Source organism: Macrobrachium nipponense, chromosome 39 (genome assembly GCF_015104395.2).
Source record: "Macrobrachium nipponense isolate FS-2020 chromosome 39, ASM1510439v2, whole genome shotgun sequence".
NCBI lineage: Eukaryota > Metazoa > Arthropoda > Malacostraca > Decapoda > Palaemonidae > Macrobrachium > Macrobrachium nipponense.
In genome coordinates this window covers 23,574,175-23,584,174 of record NC_061099.1, presented here as the reverse complement: position 1 = coordinate 23,584,174, position 10,000 = coordinate 23,574,175, and the positions used below count along the sequence as shown (strand labels likewise).

At 35.5% G+C, this 10,000-nt stretch overlaps 1 protein-coding gene across 1 annotated transcript in view; it reads right to left on the bottom strand.

The window, feature by feature from the left end:
- LOC135210390 (fibrillin-2-like) overlaps positions 1-10,000 on the bottom strand; it is a 66,082-nt gene that overhangs the window by 42,229 nt on the left and 13,853 nt on the right. The window contains exons 6-9 of the mRNA XM_064243295.1: positions 7,706-7,828; positions 7,448-7,570; positions 7,189-7,311; positions 4,937-5,059 (exon numbers count right to left, since the gene is read on the bottom strand). Coding sequence (XP_064099365.1) covers positions 4,937-5,059; positions 7,189-7,311; positions 7,448-7,570; positions 7,706-7,828 — 492 coding nt within the window. The remainder of the gene's footprint in view (positions 1-4,936; positions 5,060-7,188; positions 7,312-7,447; positions 7,571-7,705; positions 7,829-10,000) is intronic.

Below are 10,000 nucleotides of genomic sequence, written 5' to 3'. Positions count from 1 at the left end.
TACTGTAGGCTATGCTACTGTATAGGTATATGATATACAGTCAAACCCCGTATTCGTATCCTCAAGATTCACGGATTTTTCTGTGGAACCTATTTAAATATCGTTTGCGGGAAGACTCACTCATTCGAGGGTTTTTCTGTGGAACCAATCTATAAAAATATTTGCAGGTCCCCACTATTCATGGATGCAAATTTTTTCATAAAGTAATATTCTGTATTTTCATATTTTCTGTACAGTATGTACTATGTAACATTAATATTACAATATTAAATCATACATGTACTCACTGATGATAAACACTGATTATAGATGATGAATTAGTTTTGCAGTCTGATGAATGATGAAGATATGACTGCACAGCAAAGTAGAGGATTTACATTTCCTCTGAGGATGCCTCTTCACCTTCTTCAGGAGGCGCTTTGTCTGTGGTTTCGGGAGATACCACCTTCTTGAGGTAATTGAACATGTTAACAAAGGTGGTATTATGGTAGAGCTGCATGAGCTCATTAAAATTATAGGTAAAATTTTTGGCCCTTTCTTCTCTCTCATGCCATGCCTTTATTATTGTCTGTATCTGCCTTTCCTGATCAATTTGTACAGACCAGAGACCACGAGATTCTTCAAAATCCTGGTCCTTTGGTGGGATAGTAAAGATGGCAGCGAGTGCTTCTTCAAGAAGGACCTCTCTAAGTATTTCACCCTGTTCATACTTGTTCTTGATGCAGGTGACTGTGCTTTTCGTCATGCCATAATGGGCTGAATTTTCCCCTCTCTTAATGTAACAATCATGTCTACTTTCTCCTCACTTTCATTAAATGTAAGGTCCTCTGGCACTTAGGCTCTGTCAGAAGGCATAGGAGAAGCAGAACGTATAGACAATTTAGTGGATGATTTCACAGAATATTCTTAGTCCGTATCATACCACCTTCCAGGCAAAATGCAAAAACAAGAAAACACTGAACTGTATTGGGTCAACTGCGTATAAATTGCACATACGCATGCGTAGACTGATATTCGGAGCATATCTTAAATATATAAGACAACTTAATAGCAGGGTACGCACTTTTATCGTCTGTAGTATGTAGTAGTATTTTCATGCATACGTACTAAGTATATTTTCGTGAGTAAATACATTTATGAAGAAAAAAAGATTTACTAATTTTCAAATATTACAGTTCTGTAATATATGTTAATGTAAACACAACAAAATTTCAATAAGATATATTTGGTTTTCTTGAAAGGTGTTTCAACCAAGCCAACTTTCCACAGATAATTCTTATGATGCGGTGATGATGTGTTAGCGTAGTACCTAGACTATATGATACTCAACAAGCTATTGGCTGTCGTCTGCAAAGCAGCCAAACCAGAAGCAGCATTAATTTTCCTTGGCACTCATTTTCTGTACACTTGGCGTTGATTGGATGCAATGCGAGTCCCATCTCATGAAGATGGAATTGTGGGCATTACACATCCCTCCTTGATCAGCCTCACTGCGTAGCGAGTTACTGATATGAGACGACATAATCGCGAAACTGTTTTTTTACACAGTCAAATAGTGTGAATTGTGCCAAAATTGGCTCCTTAAAAGCGCCCTGCCCCTTCTAAAGCTTCTGGCATAGAGCCTAAAGAAAGGCGGTGGTCATGAAGCTCAACAAGAAGGTGAAAGTTCTCGATACCTTAAAGGAACACAAAATTCTTGCCGTGGCTGGCCACCATTTTAATGTGAACAAAAGCACATTGAGATACACCAAGAAGAGACTGAAATAAGAGTGTAGGAATGAGCTACTTCGGTACAGAAAAATTAAGTGTCGACAGTGCAAGACAAAACAATCATGAGAATAGAATCTGCACTGGCATACTGGATGAAGCACCACCAGAAGAAAAAAGTGCCACTTGACACCATCATCATTCATGGAAAGCTCAACTCTATCAGCAGTTATCAACTGCTATGGAAGGCAACAACGTAGAGGCACGGAAGAAGAAGAAGAAGAAGAAGAAGAAGAAGAAGAAGAAGAAGAAGAAGAAGAAGAAGAAGAAGAAGAGGAACAACAAAAGGAATGAAGAAGAAGAAGAAGAAGAAGAAGAAGAGAGAAGGAAGAAGAAGAAAGAAGAAGAAGAAGAAGAGAAGAAGAAGAAGAAGAAGAAGAAGAAGAAGAAGAAGAAGAAGAAGAAGAAGAAGAAGAAGAAGAAGAAGAAGAAATCAACTCCTCAAGGTTTACAGGTGGACAAAGGATGGTTCCACCGGTTCCACCTAAAGTCTGTTTCTCTACAAGGGGAAGCAGCATCTGTGGACAAAGAGGTGGCAGTGAAATACCCCAAGAGCTTCAAGAAGATTCTGCAGGAGAAAGGCTACTGTCCACAACAGTTGTTTCCAGACATACTTAATGAAGGACGAAGATAAAGCCTCCTGATTAAAGGCACAGAAGGATTGGGTTACCCTCCAAATGTGAGGGGATGCAGCTGGCTTTATGCTGAAACCAGGCCACATTTACAAGGCTGCAAACCCCAGGGCACTCATGAATAAGAACAAGGTGTTGCTGCCTGTGTTCTGGATGCATCAAAACTTCATACCTCAAGTTAAGCAATACCTGGATGACTTAGACGTGGAGTTCAAGGTGTTGCTGATTATGGATAATGCTGATGGCCACCCTTTTGATCTTTATTACAAGGGAATCCAGCTGGAGTGCCTCCCTCCCAACACCACCACCTCTCCTCCAGCCTATGGACCAGGGATGGACCAGGGAGTGATTCATGCCTTCAAGGCACTCTACACCAGGAACTCCCTCCAGCACGTTGTTGATGAAATGTTTGTTTGTATGGTATTTTTACATTGCATGGAACCAGTGGTTATTCAGCAATGGGACCAACAGCTTTACTTGACTTCCAAAGCACGTCGAGAGTGAACTTCTATCACCAAAATTGTTGATGAAATGGACTGTGACAGTGAATTTACGCTGAAAAAATATTGGTGTAAATTCATGATTGCCACGTCTGTCCATCACAGACCAGTCACTGAAAGATGAAAAAGACCCTGAACACATGCTGGAGTAAATTGGGCCCAGATTGTGTGCATAATCATAAGAGCTTCTCTCCTGAGGAAATTCAACGTTTGGCCATTGATAAGGCGGTCCAGTTGGCGAGGATTCTTGGTGGAGAAGGCTTTGATGACATCACCAAGGATAAAGATGCCACCCTCATTAATCCCCACTCTGACCCTCTGACAGACTAATATTTGAAGACCTGACAAGTCTGCCAATGAGGAAGACACTCCAGGTTCAGGAGAGGAGCAGGAACAAAGGGAGTGCCTGACTTTGGAAAGTCTCTCGCAAATTAGGAGAATGATCAAGGAATCCTTATACTGAACACTCTTGAGTTCTAAAATATCATTGAAATGGTACTGGAGCCCTATAATCAAGCCCTCAACACCATAAAGCAACAACAGCAGCAGCTGCCAATCAAGATCTCTCTCTCTCTCTCTCTCTCTCTCTCTCTCATACAAATGTTTCCCTTGTAAAAAGAAAATGAGACATCTTGAATAGTAATTGCATAAAAGAAAACAATGCATATGTACGTATATTTTTAACCATAAAATGTTTAATTAAAATTTACTTTAAATATTAATAGCATAGTAGTATAGTATATTTGTTTGTCATTATTTGATAGAAACTCATAAAATTAACAGAAAATTCACCAAAGAAATATCATTCATATGGCGATAATATAAGACAAGATTAATAATTGTCCGTACATAAAAGATAAACAAAAATAAATCGGTCAAGCAAAGTTTGACACAGGTTTGTAATGTTAAGAAGCATACTGAAATACAAAAAGAAGTCCAGCTTGCAACATAAAAAGAGCATTTATACAAAAGCCAATAAAATAAGACACAGGACCAGCTTGTGTTCCAAGCAAAATTCAACATGCAATAAAAAATACTTGGGTTATTAAAGAGGCTTTAAAAACCACTGTTTAGAACTACTTAAAATACCTACTGTTGACCCCCCTGATAATCTTCCTTTAATCTTCTTAAGTGTTGGTTGAATGAAAATCTTGTCGATCGTATCTGAAATCCATGCTCCTCTTGAGATGTTCATTACCCGCCTCTCTTTTATTAAGGCCAATTCCATCATTTGACTTTTGTACCGGCAGTTGCTGCTATAAATTACACGTGACAAATTCCAGTTTATTCTATGGTATGTTCATTTATATGGTTGAAAATAGCTGAGTTCTGTTGTCCATACCTAACTGACCGTTTGTGTTGTATTAATCTCTGGGGAAGTGATTTACCTGTAAATCCGATGTAAGATTGGTCACAGTCCTGGCATGGGATTTGATAAACCCCCAGTGTCCTTGGGAGATGTCTTTTGTTGGACGTTAATCAGGGATTTGGCCAAGGTGTTTGGGTAAGTAAATGCAAAAGGGTTAGATTTTCCGAGGGTCTGAGTCACCTTCTTAATCGTGTCCAGGTGAGGAATTTTTATTTTATTGTTGGGTGTATCTCTGGTCTTGTCTTTAGGGGGTCGGTAGAAAATTATGTTTGCTTTGTGAATTGCTTTCTTAATTATATGGTCAGGATACTTTAAAGACGAAAATTGCTTACGAATTAGTTCAAATTCTTTTTCCAGGAAATCTGGGGAACAAATTCATAAGGCTCTTAAGAACAGGTTGCTGGCTACACCTATCTTGATAGCAATGTCGTGATAGCTAAAGTAGTGAATGTATGAAAGTGAGAACGTTGGTTTGATAAAAAAAATCAGCAATTTGTGAATATTTCTCATAGAAAAATACTGCGAATGCACGAATTTTCCGCGAATAATGCGGGGAAACGTTCCCCAAAAAAATCCTCGAATGTGAGAGTCCGCGAATCCGGAGAACGCGAATACGAGGGGCCCACTATACTCCATTATGGTGAAGTCCACTGTAAGAAATAACTCACCACTACAAAATTTGCCATCTCCGGTGAATCCGGGTTTACACGTGCAAATGAAGCTTCCCTGAGAATTTAGACAATTTGCATTAACATCACAATCATGGGTCCCTTCCAAGCACTCTGACACATCTGAGGAAGAAAAAAAAAAAAAATTGTAAAAAACTGAGAACCAAAAGATCTTATAACAAATTCCCATGTTTCAAAATCAAAAAATAAATTTTTTAAAGTACTTTGTATTTTTTGGGGTATAAAATATCTTTCAGTGCTAGCACGGATAGTTGTTTAACTGAACAAGCCTTTTTGTTTACCTAATGCATTAAGGTGATGAAACTTGGTAGTAGTGATGTTCAAGTGGGGGCAAAACTGACATTGACAGAGAGAGAGAGAGAGAGAGAGAGAGAGAGAGAGAGAGAGAGAGAGAGAGAGAGAGAGAGAGAGAGCTCATCACCATATAGCTACATTACTCAGGTTTTAATATACAAAAATCATATTACATAGCCTCACTCAGGTCCAAAAAGTACTGAAAAATTTACAAAATTGTTTCAAAGGCTAGTCAGTCCTAGCTACTATATCATTCCAAATTATGGTACTATAATGCCTGAAAAATTTAATAATAACTGGAAGTATTCTTGCCATTTAAACCTAAACTAAGAGTACCAGGAATTTTTCAGGTTTGAACCCAGAGACAAACTCCGCTATGTCTTAATTCCTAAAAGGGAAAAATATCACCTTGCCATTTAAATCATACACATGGGTATTAAGGAGAGCACTGACCACTGAATTTAGAGGAATTATCAAATTTTAGCTATTAACAATTTCAAATGTTTTGTCTTACAAAACTTATCCTGAAGCAATAATACTAAAAAAAAATTTTTAAGATTGGTTTATTGGCAATTTTGTTTACAGTTTGTACGACAATTTGAACCACAAATTGTGAGAGACGTAAAATATATCTGTATTAATACATAATTCGGGATAGGATCAATTAAGTCAGTACTGATTCACGGTTTTGGACTTGTGTAAACAAACATATCTAGAAATGTTATTGCTAAAGAAGAATGATCAGAGATTGGATCAAGTTTGAAATATACACTATTTTCGACTGTTTTTATGAGCAAAGAAATAAATCTTAAAAGGTTACTGCTTAAATGTTTAAATTGGTTCATGGACAACTTTGTTCATCACTTTTATGGCACTGAGAACAAATTTTAAAAAAAGCATGAAAACCTAATGTGAAAAATATTTATTCAAAAATACTTGTCCCCCATTAAAATATCCCATTCTCTCTACAGGACTCGTCAAAGAAAATGAGTTATAATGATATAGGGATTTGATCAAAATTTCTTGATTGTTTAAGGCTATTTAAAATTTAAACATCCAAAATTTTTTCTTTTGCCTTTTCCTGAAAACTTATTTTTCAAAACTAAATGCTTAAATCTCCACGAAGACTGAAGCAAATCCCATTCAATCATTAGGTAGAAACAGCCATTTACTTTAAAATGAGGCCTTATGGTGTTGGTAATCCACATAAATGCAAATTTAAGGTAACAGAAATTGAGAGAGACCAGAGTTTTAGTGCAAAAACCAGCTTTCTAACTATCATAGTTTGTTATAAAAAAAATAATTTTTTGTTGTTGTTTTCTTAAAACTTACTTTTTCCAACAAAGAAACTTTTACAGTGTGTAGTACACATATAACTATGTATCTTGATTTTGTCATCAGCAAATTCAATTTTAAGTGAAAATTTTTGTTACATATTTTTGAAACTATTTTTCAACTGCAAAAAAAAAAAAAAAAAAAAAAAAAAAAAAAAAAAAAACTTGGGTCGAATTTCTAAATTTCCTAATGAGAGAATTTTTATTATTAGTTGTAGAATAAGAGTTAAAAATTTGAAGCAAATCCCTTCAGTAGTAAGGTAGCAAGCAGCAGTTAATTTATAATTGGGCCTTTGGCATCAGAGCTCCTGTTAAACTATAAAATCTAAGCTTATATATATATATAATTAAAAGAAAACTACATATGGTAGAATGCTGTACCAATATATGTTATCTATCTAAAATTCACAGGTAATTTCTTATTCAGTTTAGTGCTGTACAGTTAAAGCAAGGCAGACACTTTCCTAAAATAAACAACATATTGAGGCATCCAGTGTTCAGTTAACTATGAAGTAATTAAGTTAAATTTAAAGCCAATAAAAGATAAATTGCTTTTTAAAATATTTTCTGTTAAAACATTAAAATGATTCTGAAATATCTCACCAAAGCATTGTTTTCCATCCCCAGTGAACCCCTCTTGACACAAACAGATATAGCTGCCCTCAGTGTTCTCGCAGGCAGCAAAATTATGACAAACGTATGTTCCCTCAAAACATTCGTCAATATCTGAGAAAATTAAGATCATTATTAGAAAATACAGAATACTACTACTACTATGTTAGGATTTAAAGCAATAGGAACAATGTCAGTCATAGGACTTCACTTCAATGTAACGACTTCAAGCCATTACAACAACCCTTACCATAGCACTGGAATCCATCACCAGTATATCCTTGCGGGCAGGCGCATCTATAGCTTCCTTCAGTGTTAATGCAAATGGCATTTACATTACACGTGCCTGTCCCTTCCAAACACTCATTTATATCTGAAATTTAACATATTTCACATTAAGAAAAGCAGACATTACTACTAACTTTTTTACTAGAAAGTGAGACAGTTCCCAAATACATACTAAATAAAAGCAACAAACATTTTAAGTCCAGTAAAAAGAAAAACTCACCACTGCACAAGATACCATCTCCAGTGAAACCACGTTTACAATTGCAAACAAAGCTTCCTTGAGTATTGATACAATTTGCATTCGTATGACAATTATGAGTTCCCTCTAGGCACTCTGATACATCTGAGGGAAAAAAAATGTTGAAATACAAATTCTCAAACTACAAACAATATTTCAGCAATAGAAATAATGAACTAAGGAACACTGTAATGAGGCTACAATATTGACAAAAGCCACAGTAGTTATAAATATATATTTTTTTTGTACAAGGTTAAAAATGACAAGGAGAGATTTTTGGATACTGCTCCATATCCCTCTTCAGTTCTACTGATGGTAAAACAATGGAGGGAGTGTTACAACAACTCAAGAAACTGGTCCAAGGCAGATTCTTTTAACAGTGTTGGTCAGGTAACCCTGTTCGATTGTTTCTGTCACCGAGATGACTGGAACGGCAAAGTGGTCATTCAGGTAATTCCAGCTCAGCAGACTCTCCATCAGTACCATGACTTTCAGCTAGAGCAACGTCAGTCTTCTGGGATAAAAGAGGGAGTAACATCAGGGGTCTCTCAATTTCCAGAAACACTTAGTCGACAATTTTCAGATTCATGATTCTGGCGATTGTGAGACCCCTGATGTTGCTCCCACCTCTTTTATCCCAGAAGACTGATGTTGCTCTAGCTGAAAGTCATGGTACTGATGGGGAGTCTGCTGAGCTGGAATTACCTGAATGACCACTAGGCCCTCTAAGAAATAATGGGTGAATAACGAATGAAAAAAAAAGAAATACACAACATATTAGCAGAAAGATATAAGAGAATTTATACCTAGAATTGATAATGAAGATGATATACAAGAGATGAAAATAATGAGTATTTATCAGACAGATATTAATGAAGCTGATATTGTCCAGGCAATTAACCCTTAAATGCCGAAGCTGTAAAAATCAAAAACTCCCCCGAATGCCGGAGCCGGTTTTGAGTGAGCGCGGAAGCTGAAAAAATAATTTTTTCAAAAAATCACAGCACGCTTAGTTTTGAAGATTAAGAGTTCATTTTTGGCTCCTTTTTTTATCATTGCCTGAAGTTTAGTATGCAATCATCAGAAATGAAAAATAATATCATATGTAAATAATGGGATATATGGTAGAGAAAAAAAATTCATACATAATTGTATTAAAATCACGCTGTGCAAAAATGGTAAAGCTAACGAGTTTCTTTTTTTTTCGTTGTATTGTACACTAAATTGCAATCATTTTGATATATAATACATTGTAAAACAATAAAAGCAACACTGGAAAAATATCACAAAATGATGTACGAATTTGTAACGCGAGGAAGTAAAAAAATGTTTTTTTCAAAAATTCACCGTAAATCTAAATATTGTTCTAGACTTCAATTTGTTTCAAAATGAATACAAATGAATGAATATTACAATACTGTAAGAGTTTTAGCTTACAATTGCAGTTTTTGACCATTTCCGAAGAGTTAAAAATGACCAAATGTCGAAATTTTATCATTTCTTTTATATGCAATTATTTTGGAAATTAGAAAAGCTACAACCTTCAAATATTTTTCCTTTTATTCTACATGAAAATTGGCGCAACATTTCATATATAAAACTCTATGAAATGCCTAATATGAAACGGAGCAAATTTTCCGAGAATTCGATGTACGCAATTCGGAGATTTATGGCGGAGAATCCGCGCGCGGAGGGAAGGAAAGTTTTTTTCATAAATTCACCATAAATCGAAATATTGTGCTAGAGACTTCCAATTTGTTGCAAAATGAAGGTAAATGATTGAATAATACTAAAATATAAGAGTTTTAGCTTACAATTGAGTTTTTCGACCATTTTGGTAGAGTCAAAGTTGACCCGAACGTGGTGTTTTTTCTATTTATCGTGATTTATATGCAAATATTTCAAAAATGAGAAAAGCTACAACCTTCAATTATTTTTCGTTGTATTCTACATGAAATTGCGCACATTTTCATATATAAAACTTTATGTAACGGCTAATTTAAAATGGTGCAAACATTACCACAATCGCACGTATGATTTTTTCGGAAGAGTTACCATAAATCGAAATATTGTGCTAGAGACTTCCAATTCGTTATAAAATGAAGGTAAATGATTGACTATTACTAAAATATAAGTGTTTTAGCTTACAATTGCGTTTTTCAACCATTTCTGTAGAGTCAAAGTTGACCGAAAGTTGAAATTTTGGCACATCGTTATTTATATGGAAATATTTCAAAACTGATAAAAGCTACAATCATGAGTATTTTTTTTTGTATT